Source organism: Sus scrofa, chromosome 18, assembly GCF_054392235.1.
Source record: "Sus scrofa isolate SSC_HxYL_T2T_F1_AM1 chromosome 18, Sscrofa_HxYL_maternal_Yorkshire_Landrace_v2.0, whole genome shotgun sequence".
In the NCBI taxonomy this organism is placed as follows: Eukaryota; Metazoa; Chordata; class Mammalia; order Artiodactyla; family Suidae; genus Sus; species Sus scrofa.
The window spans coordinates 39000459-39023534 of record NC_139400.1 but is presented as its reverse complement, the minus strand read 5'-3'; the positions used below and the strand labels follow the sequence as shown (position 1 = coordinate 39023534).

Below are 23076 nucleotides of genomic sequence, written 5' to 3'. Positions count from 1 at the left end.
TTAGGTGAATATGACGCCTATTAAAAGGAACTAATAAAACTTCAATAACTGACCCTAAAGAAATAGAGAGTCATCAACTGTCAGACAAAGAATTCAAAATAATCTTCTTAAGGAAGCTTAATAAATTACTTGGAAACACAGATAACCAAAAAATAATAATAACAAAATTAAGAAAAAAGCATATGAACAAAGCAAGAAGTTAGACCACAAAATAGCAATTTTTTTTTAGAAGCAGAAATCCTAGAGTTGAAAGATACAATAATTGAACTGAAGAATTCAATAGAGTTTCAAAAGTGGTCTTCACATGCAGTAAGAAAGAATCAGTGACCTAGAGGCTAGGACATTGGGAATCACTCAGTCAAAGGAGCAAAAAGAATAAAAAATAGTGAAGAAAGGCTATAGGAATTATAGGACACAATGAAAAAAATTTTACTTGCATTATGGGAATTTCAGAAGGAGAAGGGGAGACAGAAAGTGCATTTAAAGCAAAAATAGGTGAAAACTTCCTTAACCTAAGAAAAGAAATGGACATCCATATTTATGAAACCCAAAAGAATCCAAACAGGTTGAATCTGAATGGGGCTACACTGAGAAATATTACAGTTAAATTGCCAAAAGTCAAAGACAAAGAATGTTAAGAACAGCAATAGCAAAGAGAGAAGCTACAAATAATAAAGGCTGTATGTGACAAGCCAACAGCTAACATCACACTCAGGGGTAAGAGAACGAAAGCTTTTCTTCTAACATCAGGAACAAGACAAGGGTGCCTACTCTCACCACTCCCATCCAGCATAGTACTGGAAGTCCTAGATAGAGCACCTGAAAAAACAGGAAAAAAGAAATTTAAAAAATGTATAAGAATTGGAAAGGAAGAAGTAAAATAGTCTCTGTTTCCAGATGACAAGATTTTGTACATATTCAGAAAATCTTAAAGACCCCCAAAAAATATTGTTAGATCTAATCAATGAATTCTGTAAAGTTGCAGGATACAAAATTAACTAACATACAAGACAGTAAAGAGTTCCCACTGTGGCACAGTGGAATCAGTGGCATCTCTAGAGTGCTGGGATGCAGGTTGGACTTCCAGCTTGGCACAATGTGTTAAGAATCTGGCATTGCTACAGTTGTGATGTAGGTCACAACTGTGGCTTGGATCTGATCCCTGGCCCAGGAATTCCATATGTTTTGGGATGGCCAAAAAGGAAAAAACAAAAAACAAACAAACGAAAAAAAACAACCTTAAATGTAAGACCTGAAACCATGAAACTCTTAGAGGAAAATATTGGAACTAAGATCCTTAACATGAGTTTTTGGTAATGACTTTTTGGATATGGCCCTTGAAGTACAAACAACAAAATAAAAAAATTAAATGAGATTACATCAAACTAAAAAGAATTTGGAATAGCAAAAGAAACCATTTAGTGAAAAAGCAATCTATGGAATGGGAAAAAAATGTTTATAAACCATATCTGATAAGGGGTTAATATCCAAAGCATGCAAAGAACTCATACAAAAATAACAACAAAACCCAATTAAAAAATGGGTAGACCAAAATATACATTTCTCCAAAGAAAATATATAAAAGAATAATGGGTACATAAAAAGATGGTCAACATCACTTGCCATTATTGGAATGCAAATTTACACTACAATGATATATTACCTTGTACCTATTCGACCAGTCCTCATCAAAAAGATAAGGGATAATGCTGGCATGAATGTAGAGAAAAGGGTACTCTTGTAATACTGGTGAGATTGTAAATTGATACAGCCACTATAGAAAACAGTATGGAGGATTGTCAAAAATTAAGAAATAGAACTACCACATGATCCAGAAATTCCACTTCTGGAAATATATCCAAAGCTAACAAATAAACTAACTCAAAAAGATAATCTGCACTTGAATGTTCATAGCAGCAATATTTATAAGAGCCAAAACATGGAAACAACCTGTGTTTATCCACCGATGAATGGCTAAAGAAACTATGAAATATATAAATAGAAATATTATTTGGCCATTAAAAAAAAAAAGGAAATCCTACCATTTGCAACAAAATGGATCAGCCCTGAAAGCATCAAAATGAAGTTAAGTCAGACAGAGAAAGACAAATACTGTGTGATCTCACTTACATGTGGAATCTAAAACAAAAACAAAACTAAAAAAAAATTCATAGAAAAATAAAGCAGACTCATGGCTACCAGAAATGTGGGAGAGGGGTGGGAGAATTGGAGAAAGGTGGTCAAAAGTTTACAAATCTCACATAAGATAAATAAGTACTACGAATATAATGTACTACAACGTGATGACTATAGGTAACCATGCTGTATCATATATAGGAAAGTGGTTCAGAACAATTTTTTTCTTTCATCTCTTATTATATCCATATGAGAAGATGATGTTAGCTGAACCTGTTGTGGTAATCATTTCACAGCACATGTAAATTATGCTGTATGCTTCAAACATATTCAGTGATGTATGTCAATTATTTCTCAATAAAACTGAAAAATAATTTTTTAAAAAGTTACAAAAAATGATCAGAGTCACTCCCCACCACCTCACTCAAAATATAAGCATCAAAACAATTCAAGCTTTAGAAATATTGGTGAAAGAGGTTAGGGATTGAGGCCACAAAACTAGAAAGTGGTGGTTCTAACCTTATGCTGTCTAACTCTAAATACTGCACACGTTCTGCTTTGTGACAAGGATTCCTAGCACAAATCAAAGAATATTAGGAAATTGTATGGAGGTACCTCAGAAAACTAAATATAAAACTACCACATGATCCAGCAAACCCACTCCTGGACATATATGCGGACAACACTTTCATTATAAAAAGACGCATACACCCTTATGTTGATCACAGTGCTATTCACAATAGCCAATACATGGAAACAACCTAAATGTCCAGTAACAGATGAATGGATTAAGAAGATGTGGTAGACATATACAATGGAATACTATTCAACCATAAAAAAGATAAACTAATGCCATTTGCAGCAACATGGATGAAACTAGAGATTATCATAATAAGTGAAGTAAGCCAGAAAGAAAAAGACAAATACCATATGATATCACTTATTTGTGGAATCTAAAATATGACACAGATGACCCTATTTATAAAACAGAAACAGATCATGGCCAAGGAGAGCAGACTTATGGTTCCCAGGGAGTGAGTGAGGTGAACAGGCAGTTCGAGGTTTGGGGATACAAACTGTTATATTTGGAATGGATGGGCAATGGGGCCCTACTGTACAGCACAGGGAATCATGTGCGATTGGGTCATTTTGCTGTACAACAGAAATTGAAGAAATACTGTAAATCAACTATAATTTTTAAAAGTATAATAGGAAATTGCAACGACATAAGATACATCTTAACTACTAAAGATAATAAGACTGGGCTTGATAGCAGAATGTGGAAATGTGTATATGGTAAGTCCATTCAAAGAGAACACAAACATTAAAAATAAAATTATGATTAAATAGACATTAATGATTGAAGAGACTTTTATATGCACAGTTTAAAGAACATCAGTTTTTAAAAAAATGGAAAGTTTTAGCCTGTAGCCAGTGTACACATTGTCTCTAGATCACTGCACTTATTGAGGCTTTCAACCCTTCTCAGCCATGCAACCCTTCTCCCTTTGACTGATATCACCAAAAGGACCACTATGATCAGGTAAATTTTTCATGTAATGTACAAACTTATCATAAAATAAAAAGTAAGCTGTGTGCCTAAAGAATAAAAATATTTATGAAGAAAAACTGAGTAGACTGATACATGTTATTTATCCTTTCTCATTTTTTAGAAGATATATTTCATAAGACATATAATAAGATCACTTTCTGGGTTTTGCCTAGAATTGAGTGGCATGTGCATACCCTGTGGGATTTGCTTTTTTCCTTTAAAAATCAATCTTCTACACAAGAAAATGAACTTTGGTAGAAGGTGGATGTGAGGGAAATTGTATTAGGTGAGTTCTAATATTTACTACACAGAAGATTTTCATCTTACATATATTTTTATGATCTTCATACAGTGTACAGAGAACCTAGTTCTACATTCTTTTTTTGAAAATTCTTTATATATTCACTATTGAAAAGTTTAAGTAAATATACATATAAAGATTTATGTTCAGTTTTGGATTTCAACTAGTCCAGTTTTGTAGTTGTTTTATATTTCATTAAACAATCTACCGGATCCTTATTCTTTTCTCTTTTCTAGATTAACATAAAATTTGCAAAAGGAAATATTCTTCTATCAATTTGGAATTCAAATAATGAGATACTAAGCATTATTCTTTTGTACCTGGAGGCTACAAACTTAACTAAAAAGCAGTGACCTGAAATCAGTAATAATCACCAGGAATGTAGATTGGGAGATTAAACCTGGGAGACAATAGGACCATGGCTTCATCTAATAAATCAAATGGGAAAAAAAGAAAAGAATAGATAGCTTAGTTATTGATGCAGTTTTTCTACATTGAGGTATTAAAGGAAGTTTTTTTTCCTAGTTCTAATTTTTTCCCCATTTCTACTCATTCATACTTCAACACTTTTTGAAGGTTCATTTACAAGCAAGTCACAATAATTATAAACTCCATGAAGCTAGACACTCATTCATTTTGTAATTCTCAGCACTAAATTCCTCTTATTTAGTAAATGGTAGGCAAGTATTTGTTGAAAATAGAAATGAAGGAATAGATAATCAATAGTAAAAAAATCCAAATATAATTCCATAAAATATTAGGTACAAGAAGATTATTAGTCCTATTCTGATAAACATTTCTAGAGCATATTTACTGTTATTTAAACTTCTACCTGTTTATTTTAATGAGTATTTAAGATGATGTAAATATTGATAAATATTTTAACTAATGTCATCAGAAAACCTTTAAAATTCAAGCTAAATCTTAACATAAATTACCATTAGAAGCTGTTTTGGCTTTCATTGATGCAAAACTGAGATGAGTATCAAAAAATAAACTGGGGAGTTCCCATTATGGCTCAGCGGTAACGAACCCCACTAGTATCCATGAGGGTGTGTGTTCAATCCATAGACTTGCTTAGTGGGTTAAGAATCTGGCATTGCTGCGAGCTGTGGTATAGGTCATAGACACAGCGTGGATCCTGTGTTGCTGTGGCTGTGCTGTAGGCCATCACCTACAGCTCTGATTTGACCCCTAGCCTGGGAACGGACATACGCTGTGGGTTCGGCCCTAAAAAGACAAATAAACGAAAAAAGAGTTGTTATATTTTATGCATAGCAATTTGTATGGACATAACTAATTATTACAGATGAATTAGTTGACATCCTTTCTGTTAAATGAATTTGCATATGGAAGGTTTACTATAAAAATGTTAACTTCATTTTTATGAATTTCTTTAAGTGTTTTTTTTCCCCCAAGAAACTGATTATATAATTCATAAGCAGCTATTAGACATACATGCCATTCTGTATTGTCATCTTCTTTACCAAGAGTTAGCAACTTGGTGAGTGGATTTCCAGTGAAGGGAGTATCACTCTTGGGAGACAGATGTCCATGCTGTACCAAAAGTGCACTGCTTGGTGTCGAAGGGTGTGACCTTTTAAGAGTCTGGTTGACAATCTGGTAGTCAAGGGTCATGAAGGGTTTTACTTGCTGCCTCTGAACTTTCTGTAGCTGAGTCCCAGCACGACTTTCCAGTTGTGCAGGTACCTACAAAATAGAAACCAAACAAATGCAATGTGTAGTATCATCTGGTAAGTAAGTCCCACTTTCAACAACTGGATTATAACAATAAAACACTACAACATCTAGTTTCTTTCAAAATTATGGTCTATGTTTCTGCCATAATTTATATATTGATGGACGAGTTTTTAATAGTAATTTAAAATTTACTAGAATATTTTATTTTATTTTATTTATTTATTTTGCTTTTTAGGCCACCCGCAGCATTTGGATGTTCTCAGGTTAGGGGTCTAATCAGAACGACAGCTGCCGGCCTACACCATGGCCACAGCAATGCCGGATCTGAGCCACTCGTGTGACCTATACCACATCGCATGGCAACACCGGATCCTTAACACACTTAGCAAGGCCAGGGATCAAACCTGCAACCTCATGTTTCCTAGTTGTATTTGTTCCTGCTGCACCACAACAGGAACTCCTACTGGAATATTTTAAATGCTAACCATTTATATAAGAATAGCCCTTAAAATAATATGCAACTGAAAGCAAATTTGTAATAAATATACAAACAGCAAATCTTTTTGAGGGTTTGAAAAAGAATGATTGAAATAATAAAAAGAAAACAACAGCTGATTCACTATTACTGGTGATTTTTATATTATATATATATCTTGGATTCCTTTACGTTACATATAAATATCCTGTTGGACATGATCACAACTACTTTTAATTAAAATTTTTAAAAAAATTATCCATGAGGGAGCAGAAACTAGAAATACATAAATATTGTCTGATACTTTATAGGTGGTGAAAATCTAGATTATCCTTCTTTTTTTTTTTTTTTTTTGCTTTTTTTTTTTTTTTTTTTTTTTTAGGACTGCACCTGCTGCATATGGAAGCTTCCACGCTAGGGGTCAAATCAGACCTACAATGGCCAGTCTACACCACAGCCACAGCAATGCAGGATCTGAACCATATCTATGACCTATACCACAGCTCATGGCAATGGATCCTTAACCCACTGAGCAAGGCCAGGGATTGAACCCACATCCTCATGGATCCTAGTCGAGTTTGTTAACCCCTGAGCCATGAAGGGAACTTCCTAGGTGATTTTTTTTTTTTTTTTTTTTAGTTTTTTATATTTTCCAAAGTTTCTATACTGTTTATTTTAATTTTTAAAAAAATCTTAATTCTAAACCCTTCTGTATTCTTATTTTATAGTAACAATATTTTGATAGATTCATTATGAATTGACAGAAGCATTCAGGGAAAATTCTAAATAGTGTCATTCCCAACTAAGCAACTATCCAGTATTTTGAAATCCTTTTTTCAAAACATAAACAAAGTTCTGGGCTTCTTCAGTCTAGCTATCGTAGTTAATGATGTACCATTATTTGCATAAGGACAATTTTAAGTATTTCAAGCTTTCCCTTTAAAAATGTCTGAAAATAGTATTGTCTGCCAGTCCCCTTTATATTTACTATGCTGCAATGTGGCTTCTAATACATTTTCCTCAAGTGGCCTATATATAAACCTATTTAATATTTCCCTCATGTTAAACAATAGTAAAGATTGCTGTACAGTGCTTATTTTTCCTTTTATTTCAGTTACACAAACTACTCCTTAAATCCCTTAACATGCATTAGCTCAGATAAATAGCCTTTACAAAGTATTTTGCATTTAAATTAGCTGGTTTGGGGTACAATATTGTAGTAGTTACTTTAGTTTAATTCTGTTATGCTGACATTTTTAGCATTATTTTAATTGTACTACCATAAAATAATTTTTCAGTCATATAAAAAAGATTAAGATTGGTAATAAAGATTACACATATTACTAATTATATTGCTACGAGCTTTAAAGTTGTAAAATAACATTTCATTAAAATGCCAGTGGTATTTTTTTAGGGTAGCTATTTAGATTATCCTACAGTTTTAAATTAATCCCTCTTAATCCATATACATTTACAAAATATACATTATAAATAGCATTTTCAGATGCACAAATCTGAATGACTTTCACACAATGTAACTGAATGTTAAAGAACATTGTATATTATTCTAAGAAAAGTATGTTGAATCAAAATTTACAACGTTCATTAACTAATTCCTTTTTCACTTTTCATCTATTGATTCTAGAAGCCTTCATTAGAGTACTTATTGCGTTTTCTTTTACATCAGGAGTCCAAGGGAAGTCATAGATGTGATCCTAGGGCTCTAGGATTTTATAATATACTTGGGCAATATTAATATCAACTATAGCAAAAGTGGTAATGATAACAATAATAATATGCACCAGGCACTGGGCACTGTGCTAAGCTTTGAGCACACATTTCAATTATTTCATTTACTCTTTGTTACACCCTTAGGAGACAAGAGATATATGTCAATAGAATCCCCATTATACCATATAATTGAAGCCACTGAGACAGGTTATAGGATGTGGCTGTTACCACCCTTCTAGCAAGGGATGGAACTGAACTACAGGACCTGGCTTCCTAAACACAACATGACATTGGCTGCTGATTGAAATGACTTGAATACAAAACTAAAGCTCAGTAATGTATACAATGAATTAAAAATGCCACAAGAAGCACTAATTTTTAAAAAGAAGCTCTGATTTTAAAAAGGAAGAGAAAACGGTTATAAATCAGGTATTGGAAGGAGATGATCCTGTACAGGGGCCAATGGGAAGGAAATCTCAAATGCAAAAGATGACAGTGAAAGAAGACAAGAAGTTGGGAGACAGTAATAAATATTAGTTATGAAAAGGAACTCACATGAAGATTTTTCCTTTCTCAAAGCAAGAATACCATCTCATTAAATCACTCTATGAAATTCTAATTCTAAATTATCAGTTATTTATAGGGTATTACAAAGGTTTAGCTGGCAAAAATGAAGACTGTCTTGGATGCTATCTATACAACATCTTTAAACGAAGCATAAGAGTCTGAAAGATCAGTGGAGCCAGGGAAGACTCCATGGAATGTAATCAAACTACTCCCCAGAAAAATCTATCTTTTCCAATCACAGACTGATATCAGAACAATAAGACAACTTAAGTGTAAAACATCAGTTCAACCAAGGCAGCCAATTTTAAAATAATTTAAAAAAAAAAAAGAAAGAAAGAAAATGGAGTTCCCATCATGGCTCAGTGGTTAACGAATCCAACTAGGAACAATGAGGTTGCAGGTTCGATCCCTGGCCTTGCTCAGTGGGTTAAGGATCTGGCATTGGCATGAGCTGTGGTGTAGGTCACAGACGCGGCTTGGATCTGATGTTGCTGTGGCTCTGGTGTAGGCTAGCAGCTACATCTCCAATTAGACCCCTAGCCTGGAAACTTCCATATGCCATAGGAGCAGCCATAGAAAAGGCAAAAAGACAAAATAAAATAAAATACTTTTAAATTGCCTGGGGCCTAAAGACACAACCATAAAATTATTGAATTTGTTTAGCTGAAGTTCTCAGTATTTGGTGAGATGAAGTAAGTGAATTATAGGTTACCATTATTCATTTATTCTCTTATTTAAGAAACTTTTTTGAGTGCCAAGTGTGTTTGCATTGAGTGGTGCACTGAAGATAGAAGGGAGATAACCACAGAATCTGCCTTCAAAAAGCTTGTAGTCTAGTAATAGTCCAGACAAGGAAGAAAAATAAGAGATCTTCAAGGGCAAGGGCTACATCTATTTTGCTGGCTGCTGAACTGCCATGATTCTTATACATAACCCAGAGAATTACACACAGCAGACACCTAAAAATGTGTTCACATATGGTCAATGAATGAAGGAAGCATTAAAGCACAATGTGTGATTAACTATGGTGACCGCAGAGAGCTTTGGTAATCCACTAGAGGAGCAAGTAAACCGTAATCAGAATATCAAAGACTTGGCCCTGAAGGCTAAAGCAGCTGTAGGTTGTGATTTGTTTCATTGGAGTGTCAAAGAGATTAAGACCACCCAGGCATTGGGAAATTTTGCTATCAAAAATAGTAAGTAAAACAGATCTCCCGAACTCTAAATTATGTCTCAATATCATCTCTCTGGCATGCTGTTACTGCCAGCAAAAAATAATGATGGTCAGTTTAAGTTCAAAGTTTTGTCTATGCACAGAAATCTGTTTTATTTCATCTAAAATAATTTATTGAGTTATATTCTCTCCATTTTCCAAAACATTTTAAGTAAATATGAGGTGTGAATGAGGTGAGAGTTATTTACACCAGAAAATGTAGGTTGAAGGTGAATATTCCAATCAAGTACAAAATATACCCATGAGGCATCCTGACAACCAAGGAAAAAGGAAAATTAAAAAAATGGATTAGGTGGAACCTTGTGAAATTGCAGATATTTGATCGTTTTTGATCTAGAAAACATCCATTCCATATAGTTCAATCTAATATATATTTTCTTAGTAACTAACTAAATTACGCCAGCTCTGAGGAAAGACAATTTCATTTTTCTTCTTAGTTCCACATTTGCAGCATATGTAAATGCTCAGGCTACAGATCTAATCGAAGCTGCAGCCGCTGCCCTACATGAACGCCACGGCAATACAGGATCCAAGCTGCGTCTGTGACCTACACCACAGCTCAAGGCAATGCTGGATCCTTAACCCACTGAGCAAGACCAGGGATTGAACCTGCATCCTCATGGATACTAGTCGGGTTCTTAACCTGCTGAGCCACAGTGGAAACTCAGACAAATATTTTTAAGAATGATATCTGAGGAGTTCCCGTCGTGGCGCTGTGGTTAACGAATCCGACTAGGAACCATGAGGTTGCGGGTTTGGTCCCTGCCCTTGCTCAAAGTGGGTTAACGATCCGGCGTTGCCGTGAGCTGTGGTGAAGGTTGCAGATGCGGCTTGGCTCCTGCGTTGCTGTGGCTCTGGCGTAGGCCAGCGTCTACAGCTCCGATTAGACCCCTAGCCTGAGAACCTCCATATGCCGCAGAAGCGGCCCAAAGAAATAGCAAAAAGACAAAAAAAAAAAAAAAAAAAAAAAAAGAATGATATCTGAGAATTTGTAAACTAGATTTTTTTTCGTGGAAGACCTGAATCATATATTGGACAAAATTTCAATAGCAGCCTTTGGAAAATATGCAGCGAAATTCTTTATATGTCCATATTAAAAAAAAATAGTTATTGTCTCAAATTGTGTTATCCAGGAATCATAATCTGAGACTGGCTATAGGAGGCTTATTGAGGGTACTCTCAGAACCTGAGCTGTATCAAATGGGGAAAACAGGATCAGGTGAAGGTAAGAGTGGTTCTGTCATGAAGAGGACAATGTTGGCCATGCACTGGAGCATCACCCACTACGTTTATTCTTGATCAAAGGTCCAAAGCATAATATGAATCATTTCAAGTGAAAGTCCAAATGCATAATTTTGTACTGATCTGACTTGACTCTTGGATGCCTTAGATAACACTTAGAGCAGGAAAAGCAATATTTTCCAAACCAATTTATACTTAAACTCCATATCTGGACAAAAAAAAAAAAGGAGTTCCCGTCATGGCACAGTGGAAATGAATCCGACTAGGAACCATGAGGTTGCGGGTTCCATCCTGGGCCTCGCTCAGTGGGTCAAGGATCCGGTGTTGCCATGAGCTGCGGTGTTGGTCGCAGACACGGCTCGGATCTGGCGTTGCTGTGACCGTGGCATAGGCCAGCGGCTACAGCTCCGATTGGACCCCTAGCCTGGGAATCTCCATATGCCTCAGGTGCAGCCCTAAAAAGACAAAAAATAAAATAAAAAATAAACTCCATATCTGAATATATTAACCTAGACATTAGATTGTTAATATGATATCATTTATCTCAAACTAGGCTTTAGATAGAAATTATGTTCTTTTTAAAAGTTCCATTATTTGAGGTTACAAAACTGAAAAGCCTAGCTTAAAACGTCCAATTATTTTTTAAAAATATGTTTCAAGGTCAGTTAAGTTCTCATATTCTAATAAAGGGACATGAGTTCCTTTAAAAATTAGAAATGTAAGTTCCTATGTCAGCTCAGCAGGTTAAGAACCTGACATGGTGTCTGTAAGAATGAAGGTTCAATCCCTGGCCTCACTTAGGTGGGTTAAGGAGTCAGTGTTGCTGTAAGAAGTGGTATAGATCGTAGACACAGCTCAGATCTAGTGTTGCTGTGACTGTGGCACAGGCCTGCAACTGCAGCTCAGATTCGACTCCTAGCCTGGGAACTTCCATATGCCGCCAGTGTGGTAGTAAAAAGAAAAAAAATTAGAAATGCCATGTATTGAAGAGCTATAAAAAATGCTTAGATTCATTATTAAGAAAACTAGGGCAATGTGCTTAATGGATCAATTGAAATATTTTCTTTTTCATTAGAAATGCACAAACTCCTGAAAGTACAACCAGCTGAAAGGGAAGAAAGGAAAAAATAGTAAGAAAAGCGTTCGCCTCATTGTAGAAAACATAATCACTGGGGAATCACAATCACAGGTATGTATCTATCATTTTATACATATATTATATATATATATTTATATTGTTATATATATAAATATATATATTTCTGTTGTTAGACGAGAATAGATGCAAGAATCCTGACTGCTAAGAGAACTGATGGAAATCCATGAGAAAGCAGCCCAATGCCATAGAAGAAAGTCAGATCTTATTATCTGACAATAGCACTTGACATAACAGGAGATGATTAAGAGTATCTGATATCTGAGGGTTTTCTTTTTAATTTCAGAGTTTAGATCAGTCTTGGAAGGTTTCAATTCTATCAATCAACAAATTTTTAATTAGAAATTAAGACTAATAGAGTGTTACGTAGTCCTTTTTGCATTTGTATTTACAATCTCCTGATAGAGAAGAGAGCTATGGAATAATGTGATTTAGGCAAGCAGTACTGGCTAGAAGGGCTTTCTATATCCCCACAAAGGGGCACTTATTTTCACACAGTGTTTTCACATTATGCTCATAAATACATGAAGAAACTCTCCCAATTTACATTTTATTTTTCCACATTGTAGTCTTTTGACTTAGTTCTTACATGGATTTCAGATCCTATCCAGTGAATAACAACAAGGAGAGAGTATATTGTAAGTGGAAATTCTAGAAACAAATGCATGGGTAGTTGCACAAAAAAATTAAAAAAAAAACCTTGAAGGACTTCACCAACCCTGTGATTTTCTATTTATAATATTATCTACTTCTTTCATATCTTCTTAAATATTGCTACAAATCATATAAATATTTTAAATATAACTCATATCTATGCATATATATGATAGACTTTAAAAAGTTATCTTTTTATAAAGAGATCAGAAGATAATTGTAAAAGCCCTCAGCTAATTCTTTCAACATTCACTTGGCAAACATTTAATGAAAGTTTACTCTTTGTTAAAGCCAGTCCCAAGAGAAAATCATTCGTTTCCAGAAAGCAGGTCTATGACCTATGTGTCATCATCTACCTGGAGATTACATATCTGAACTGAGGGCACAGAACCTGGGAGAAGCTGAAACACCTGGGTACTGGCCTTTTGAAATTCAAAACTGAAAAGTGGTGGCAAATATCACACAAGCAATTGTCTCAATAACAAGGCTTTTTATCACCATTAATTTGACTAGCCAAGCAAATCAATCAGGCAAGCAGGGGCACCTACTTAATAAGCATGTTTACACTATCTGCAAGGACAGAAACAGAAATATATTCAGCAATAAATATATTTATTCCCTATACATTTACTATCCGGGGATAGTAAATAAAAACACATGCACTATTACCAAACATACAGGCATATACACACAGGCACAAGCATGTATTTATACACAAACCCATCCAAAAAAGCCAGACAGATAATCCCATTCATTATAATATGACAGTCCTTACTCAATTTTGTTAATTTTGTACTATGCTTGAATTTAATAAATGAAGTAAAAGCTTGGACTTCACAAGTGAGTAATAGGTAACTATTAATTATGTTCCTACATATCAGAGGTATATAAGAAGAAATCTATTTTGGGGGGCTTATGAATCTACTACCTCCTAGATACCTACTCATAAAAGCCCCATGACATTTGTTAATATTCTGTAGCAAAGATTAATAACTCATTTCTTTAAATCTTACTTTCTTCACAGCAGTCTTTGGATATGATATACCCATAAATCTCATCTTGACTAAACCTAAAATTATACAGTCGAGCTTGTCTGATTGAGATATAACTACTGAACAAAGTAGGGCTGGGTTCATCAAAAGTTTTACTTAGGTTTCTGAATAACTGTCAGCATATTTCAGCCGAGCATTATATAATCCAAAGCTATTTAATGGATAATAATATAAAATGTGATTGTAACATATTCCTTCAGTCCCAATCATTTGAATTTGGATAATTCCAGCAGCATGTCTTTAGAAGAGACCCACACTTAAGAGACTTTAAAGAGCATGAATATTATTAAGCAGTTTTCCTAATTCGATAGTGTTCTAGCAGTAAAAATACTTGTGCTCCATGAGCACTTATATTTTTTACTACAAAGATTACACTTCCCTTACAACTCCATCTAGCTCCATATATACTTGCGTTGATTTGCAATTTTATGTCAGTATCTAAGGAAAATTACCATTTTATATCTTTAAAAATTAGAACAAATGCCAGGAGTAACTGCAGTTTTTTTTTTAGTCTGCTATGTTTTTTAAGAGTATATCTATTTAACAGTTTTGAGCCATTAATATCAATTGAGTCACATCAGACTGACCATTTTCCATTGACTACAAAATGACACAAGAGCCATGCACAATTAGCAATACCATCGATAACCAAAATAAATTAACATATTTGACACTGCATTCACAGGGTTGCATTCATTTATTCTAGGAATATTTTTGAATGCCTACTACATATCACTACTATACTCCTGTTATGAGCTCTGGGGATATAATTATAAACAAAAGAGATAAAACCTAGTCTTCAAAGAGTTCACAATCTAGTAGGAGAGATAAATAATTAATTATATGATTATAACACAATATGAAGAACCTTATGAAAGTAAAAGGTGTCACAATATCAAGCATAAAGACCTAGATAAAACAGTAACAAAATCATTTAAATTACATTCCTGCTACTAATTTCACTGATTCATTCATTTAATAGATATGTGTGTGACTATATATACTAGCCAATAGTGTGGGTAACAACGATGAGCAAAGTGAAACATGGTCCCTCTCCTCATGCAGCTTTTGTGGAGGTGAAGGAGACAGATTTTAACCTAATCACAAATGACTATAAATTTTCAAGCGCTGTGATAGGAAGGAGAGATACATATGACTATGAGCATGCAGAAAAAATTATCTGGATAGAAGTTAGGGACAACTTCTCTAAAGAAGGAATGATAAGGCTGGATCTGGGGAATAAATAGGAGTAACTTGAGGAAGAATGTAGAAAAAGCATTCCAGGGAGATGAAGCAGCATGTGGAAAGACCCTGGTGAGAAGAAATAAGATGAGAAAAATGCACTGAAAGGAGATGATAGGACTAGATCAGAAATTATGGTGTGGGAGTTCCCGTCGCGGCGCAGTGGTTAACGAATCCGACTAGGAACCATGAGGTTGCGGGTTCGGTCCCTGCCCTTGCTCAGTGGGTTAACGATCCGGCGTTGCTGTGAGCTGTGGTGTAGGTCGCAGATGTGGCTCGGATCCTGCGTTGCTGTGGCTCTGGCGTAGGCCAGTGGCTACAGCTCCGATTGGACCCCTAGCCTGGGAACCTCCATATGCCGCAGGAGTGGCCCAAGAAATAGCAAAAAGACAAGAAAAAAAAAAAAAAGAAATTATGGTGTGGTATGGGGCTGAGGAGGCCAGTAGGGCCAATTGTGCAATCATTTAGGTGATGTCTTATTTTCTTTATCATAAGAATGGGGGAAGTAGCACTTCAGTGGGATGAATTTTAGAGGAGTATAATGAGATCATCTGGGAGAGAAAAAAGGGCTCCTTGAACTAGAGTCATATGATAAAGGTGCATAGCCACATAGAAATAAGTAGACGGATTCAAGAGATATTTCAAAATGGATTAAGAAATGACACTTGAGTTTCTGATTTAAGTGACAGAATAGATAATGATGCCTTTCACAAAAAAGACTGAGGTTTACTTTGTTTTTTTTGTTTGTTTGTTTGTTTGTTTTTGGTTAGGAATGATGGGGGAGGCAGGAAGAGAATCATTAAGTTCAATTTTGAACACATTGAGTTAGTGTTGTTTTGCAAGTGTCCAAGAAGTTATGTGAAGTAGGCAGCTAAATATATCGATCTTGAATTCAGAAGTAAGGTATGGACTGTGGATAAATTTATATAATACCCACACTTAGGTGATAACTGAGATGATGTTTGGAGCAAGTATAGAATAGAAGATGAGAGGGTCTAACGCCAAACATGGTAGACTCCCAAGTTCTGATTAAACATGAGGAAATCTACTCTTATTCTAAACTTTATTTCATCTAGGTCCATTGATTTTTTCTTTTTCTCAGATTTTGCAGAATGCTTATTCGATGTTTGTGTGTGTTACATTGTCAGGGAAATCCCCCTTAATTAAATAATCATTAGATTGTCCTCTTTCCAGAGTTAGGCATTCAACAATTTGATGCCCTATTTTCCTAGTCCCATAGTATTATAATTCTCATATTATCAATCCTCCACCACTTAACTGTAATTCCAAAATCAAAAAGCTCTGAAAATCAAAGGTTTTGGGGTTTTATTTTTCAAGTTTGGCACAAAGCTATTTGGTGGCAAAATCAGACCCGAAATGAAGTAAGGCTATTTATAGTCTTTCTTTATCCTACTCACAGTAGATATTGATACGCACTTCTGCATATATATTATTGTATATTTGACTATAGGATGCCACTGTGGACTCATCTGGAGGGTGACAAGGAATATGTACCATATTACATTTCAAAATTTAAAATTATCTTATTTAATCTTTCAATATCATAAATAAGTACTCAGTTGGACCTCCATGATTACTTTCTAAAACTTCAGTATGATATTTAACTGCATTTAATTATAGTGTAACAAAAATTAAAATGAGTATATTCTCTCTTGGAGAAATAATGAGATGAGAAAATGTCTTTTCCAATTCAACAATCCTATTGCATGAATGAAAGATATATTTTTCCTTTAATAAGAAAGAATTGTCTAGGTGTTAATATTATATTTTGATGTTATTAGACATATTTATGTTTAGTGCTTATGGCTATATTTAAGTAAGTTAACACTATAGTTTACATCCTTTGTAGAAGCTTCCCATACAATTAAATTGTTTCTTATTAATGTGGAAATATACAAGTTAATTATTTAAAGCTAGATTCAATAGGGAGTTTCCGTTGTCTCAGTGGTTAATGAATCCAACTAGGAACCATGAGGTTATGGGTTCAATCCCTGGTCTTGCTCAGTGGGTTAAGGATCTGGCATTGCCATGAGCTGTGGTGTAGGTCACAGACGTGGCTCGGATCCCGCATTGCTGTAGCTCTAGACCCCTAGCCTGGGAACCTCCATATGCCGCAGGAGCAGCCCTAGAAAAGGCAAAAAGACAAAAAAAAAAAAAAAAAAAAAGGAAAAAGAAAAAAGAAAAAAAAAAAAAAGAAGCTAGATTCAGTAAAAAGTCAAATTCTTTAAAAAATTATCTAACTGCATTAAAGCTTAAACATTAATATTTATTAATAAAACTTTTATAAAACAAAATACATTTTGTCTTAGAAATCAACAATTGTGTTTAGATGATGCTTTATACTTCACAGTTACTTTCAGCTTAAAACAAAGCTCTCATGTAATGCTTAAATGTACTATTTTTCATCTTCAGTATAGTGACCTTTTGATATCATTTCCATTATAAAGCTGTGAATGTTCTTTCAAGGATGCAGAGAATAAAGGAGAAACAAGACTGACTTCTTTAAAAGGTCATATTTCAAATATCTCGAAAAGTCATCAACGTACTTTTTTTTAATTTTACGTGTTCTAAAGTAGACCCAAAGCCATCAATAGGAATATCTGGGGCAAAAATACAAACCTCCCCTATAAAACCTGTTTTCTCTTGTATCATTCTGATCCAAATTATACCTTTTTTTTTTGGTCTTTTTAGGGCCACACCTGGGGCATGTGGAAGTTCCTAGGCTAGGGGTCAAATCAGAACTGTAGCCACTGGTCTATACCGCAGTAATGCCAGATCCAAGATGCATCTGTGACCTACACCACAGCTCACAGCAACACCAGATTCTTTCACCCACTTAGCAAGGCCAGGAATCAAACCTGCATTCTCATGGATACAAGTCAGGTTTGTTACTGCTGATCCACTGTGGGAACTCCCGAATGATATCTTTTATTTTTATTATACATTAATGATAATATTTGAGATAACATTAATATATTGTCAGCTTATTACAGGCCTTATAAAATGCACAGGCCACTTAATGTAGATGAATTTATAACAAATACATTTACGTATTTTATAAAAATAAAAGGATCATAAAGGTTTATTCCTAAAAAATTCTAAATAATTCAAATTGTTTTACATTACTGTAGGCTTGAAAACTTTTTATATCCCTATCTACTTTATGAGTTGATATATGATCATCAATTAATGAAGTCATTTTTATCATAATAAAATGTCATCATTACAACTTCAGGATTCTAGTCTAACAATTTTCTAAAGAATATGATTGGGGCATTTTATGTAGTTAAATATTAAAATAACCTAATTGAAAATGAGACTTTGAAATTATTCATTTTGATTGACAAACGGCAGAAATGGCCTTGTTTCATAAGAACATCTTATCACTCAATTTTTATAGATATTGCTAGTATTTCTGAGGAAAAAAAGTAAAGTTTATATTGTCTTTCTTTCACCTAAGTAGTACATATGATTGTTTTGGCTCTTTATGTTTTAAAAGCACCTGTTACTACATTATTTACATAAATTCCTCAAGTAATTGTGCCCTCATGTAAGAAAGGCCCTCAGATACAGTTATAGTTTCACTTTCCCTTTGTCACTAAAAAAACAATGTTCTTTTAGAATCAAAGAAATATACATGCGTTTTAAATTTTTTATGATCATAGAAAGTACATAGCCATGAAACACTAATTCATTGAGAAGACTGGTCACAGGGCTTCATGGATGAGTTGGAAGACCCAGAATGCAAAATAATACCAGCCCCATTCACAAGATGAATCAAACACTTCAATACTTTGAGTAAAGAATTTTATCATCATTTTACAGATAAAGAAACTGAAGCTCAAACAGGTCATCAGACTTTCTCACAATCACACAGGCAAAAAAGTAAATAAACTCTATTTCTCGTCTTTTGATTGTAAGGACTGTAATCTTTCGATTGCAAGTTATTTATTATCTGCTCACATGATAGTAAAATTTAACTCCAGCCCCTGCAATTAGAAAATAAACTATGTCCCATATATGTATACAAATATGAACCAATCGACTCTACTCTCTAGTGGAAAAACCTTTGGAGTTGCTTCCGCACTAGTAGTTAGTTTGACTTGATTCACTTTTGATTTTGTTTTTGTCTTATTTTGTGTTTCACTTCATCTATCTTGTAACCACCATATGGTGCAAGATCTGAGTTTCCCATACAGAATGGGACAATGCTATAATTGAAATCTATCATCATAAAATATGAACTCTAGATGAGTGTTTCCTTTCTTTAAGATGCATTTTTCGCTTTAGTTTCTATAGGTATGTATTAAATGTACACTGTTCTGAAGAGTCCTAGCCTTCTTATCCGGGAGAAATTTTATTTCCCTTAAGTCATTTTATTGTTGCCTGTCCTAAAAATCTTTTGTTACTTTTCTCAAGGGCGAATGAGAAGGGAATAGGTAGAAAAAGGAGAAAATAATATTAGTTTTAGCTTGGCTTATTCTAAATAAATATTATGACTATTATATGAAGCATCTTTAAACCTCTTGCTCTGAGGGATAAATTTAAGAAATGAATAAATGCATATCCAAATTGAAAAGAATTGAAATAATAGAAAAGTTATCTGTAAAAACTTTCTTTGGCATCAATTATTTTTGAGAAATAAAGAAAAATCAAAATGCTGATTAATATTAAAACCTTGGAATATATGGAAAATATTTTTACTGTAACTTCATATATGAGCATACAGGATTCTATTTTCTACATGGATTTGAGCAAACTATGTAAAATAAAACTTAGTTGAAAACATCTTTCATCTAAAGGATGAAAACAAAAATATATTTGAAAATATTTGTTTTAGCATTTTTAAACTTTTTCCACCAAAACAAAACAATACTTCCTTCACCAAAGATGTCCACATCTTAATTCCCAGAACCTATGGATATGTAACCTCACATTATAAAAGGGACTTTGTAGGTATAATTAAATTAAGGATCTTGAGATGGGGTGATTGTCCTGGATTACCTAGATGAGTCCAATGCAATCTCAAGAGAGCATCCCTATAAGAGAGAGAAAGGAGCGTGAATCAAGAAGAGAGATATGACTATAGAAGCAGATGTCACAGTGATGAGAATTGAGCCAAAGAATGTGGGAGCCTCTAGAAGCTAAAAAAAGCAAGACTGGTTTTTCCCTAGAACCTCCAGAAACAAACTAAGCCCTGATGGCACTTGGATTCTAGTCCTGTTAAAATGATTTCAGATGTCTATCCTCTAGCATTATAAGATAATAAATGTGTATTTTTTTAAATCACTAAGTTTGTGGTAATTTTGTTACAGCAGCAATAGGAAACTAATATGTACTCCTTTTTAATTGAGTTTTAGTTTCTAATTCTTGTAGCATTAAGAATTTTAATGATGGCTTCTAAGAAACACCCTGCCTGGAAATGATGGTGCTATGAGATTTCTTCATTGTAGCTGAAGTCATTTGAGGAAAATCCTACAGAGTTCAGTTCCCCAAATCTAATGTCTTTAATTAACTTCCCGATGTTTTTAAAATGCTCCAATAGCAGAAGTTAGAGAGGCAAACGTTCTTTCTTTCTTACTCCTTTCCTCCCTTCTTTCTTCCTCACTATGATCTGACCAGAATATATGAGAAGGCAAATGAAAATAAAAAATTAGGCAGAAGCTAGCTTATAAAGAGGAATAAATACCCCATAAGCTTTGTGCTTATAGCCTTGATGTGCCCATATATGGCTTTTAACAGGATAGTAACATGATCAATTTGTATTTAAGAAATATCCGGAGTTCCCGTCATGGGCAGCGGAAACAAATGCAACTGGGAACCATGAGGTTGGGGGTTCAGTCCTTGGCCTCACTCAGTGGGTTAAAGGATCCGGCATTGCTATGGCTCTGGCGTTAAGTCGGCAGCAACAGCTCCACTTCAACCGCTAGCCTGGGAACCTCCATATGCCATGGATGTAGCCTTAAGAAGGAAAAAAAGAAAAAAAAAATATCCCTTGGGCTCACTGTAATGAAAAAAATAAAAATCATTTTTAAAAAAAGAAATATCCCTTAGGCAACAACATAAAGACTGAATTATTGAAAGACCAGACTGTACACAAAGAGGACAATTAGGAGTTTTCAGTAATATTCTAGTAAGAATAGAGAGCCCAAGCTAAATCGAAGCATTTAATATTGTAAAGATAGGTCAAATATTATCCATAATACAGAGGATTAAAAATTTAAAATATGTACGGATTCTTGATTGGTTTATACTTGCGGTAAAGGGGAGGAAAGATTCTCATATGATGCTTCCAATCTGAAATGGGAAGTCATGGAGAAGAGGGCATTTATCAAAATAAAGAATGAAAGCAAAGTCAAAAGATTAGAAGGAAAGATAATAACTTCAATATTGGACATAACGAAATCAGAGTGCCTGTGAAACATTCAAGAGGGAAGCCTAGTAAACAGCTAGATGCGCAGATTTAGAGATCCAGATTTGGTGGCCAGCTTAGAACCATTAAATCAAGAGTTTTAGTTAAAATCACACAGAACAAAGAATTAGAATTAAAAAGACAGAGGGCCAAGTAAAGAAGTCTGAGGAACATCAACATGTAATGGGCAGGAAAGACTAAAGAAATCCCAAGAAATTATGATGAAAATTAGGACAGAGTGTTATCACAGAGCCAAAGTAGGATAGAATTTCAAGGAAAACGAGGTTAACAAAGTCAAATGGCACAAGAAGAGGAAATAGAGAGAGTAGGAGATATTGCTGGCAGATTGGGAAATAATTGGGTCACTGGTGACACTCAGGAAAATGATCTCAGAAACTTAGTGAGAATAGAAGTCAGCCTACAGGGACTAGAGGGACATTGCAAACTGTAAATGAGGAGACCTCAGGGCATCTCCTCCTCTCTTTCCACAGTTTCCCCAAGGAGAATCTCATCTGCTTCCCAGTCTTTATAAACACCACCAATACGCTAATGACACCCAGATTTGCATGTCTCTTCCAGAGCTCCCTATGAAGGTGGAAACTGGAATGCAAGGACTTGAGAAGTGAGTTGGACGTGACACAGGACTCAGCACTGGGCACCTTCTCTTCTTTTTCATGTATATGATATCATCTCTTCCCTTAGTTAGAAATACCATTTAAATACTAACAAACCATAAATCCCCAAATTCCTCTTTTTCTGGGGAACCAAGCTATATATACATTAGAGAAATAGATATAAATATTTCAAATTTTTTAATTTGAATGGAATAGAAGAGAAAGAGCTAGATAGAAGCCACTTACGTGGACAGCCTCACTGAGATCTCACTTAGGACACTGGATCAGCCTCTGAAAGTTCCTGAACCTGGGAAACTAGGTGCTCCACAACCTACCCCCATCAACTTTTACAACATTGTCTTCTTTCCCTTCAATTGCTCACTAACCATAAGCTTTAGGGAACCACTTGACATTCCCATAAATATCCATGCTTGTTAACACCTGTCACTTGCTTGGTGGTGACAAAAATTCTACCATAAAAGATTTATTGATAAATATATATGTCTATCAACCATGCTCCCTCCTCCCAGTGAGAAATTATCTCCCAAAATAGTGGCACCAAACACGGTTTAAATATTTTTCCTTACACTTTGTAGAATATCTTACAACGACAAAATGGTGGCCACATTCTTAACTTATATTTCTATGAGACTTAACCAAAAAACAGTAATATGCTACACAAATAATTTGGTTTCTAAGTATTTCCACCATTTAATAACAATCGTTATCAGTGTCACAGTTGGTGTGAGTCTTTTTTGTCATTGAAAATGAATTTTTAAATATGCGGCCAAAGAATATAGGGCAAGCAGACAACTGGCATGGAATCCAAAGACAATAATGAGTAGAAAGAGTAAGACCTATAGTATGAAGTATTTTATATGATATTTTATCATTTATAGAACTTTTTTTTTCTTTTTTCTTTTTCTTTTCTTTTTTTTTTCTTTTTAGGGGCACACCCGTGGTAAATGGAAGCCCAGGCTAGGGAC

The 23076-nt window shown here is 34.6% G+C and overlaps 1 protein-coding gene across 12 annotated transcripts in view; it reads right to left on the bottom strand.

Annotated features, from left to right (window-relative positions):
* TFEC (transcription factor EC) overlaps positions 1–23076 on the bottom strand; it is a 631163-nt gene that overhangs the window by 44764 nt on the left and 563323 nt on the right. For all 12 annotated transcript variants that reach the window (XM_085006038.1, XM_085006034.1, XM_085006036.1 and 9 more), the window contains one exon: positions 5448–5699. In XM_085006038.1, coding sequence (XP_084862164.1) covers positions 5448–5627 — 180 coding nt within the window. In that variant the 5' untranslated portion in view covers positions 5628–5699. The remainder of the gene's footprint in view (positions 1–5447; positions 5700–23076) is intronic.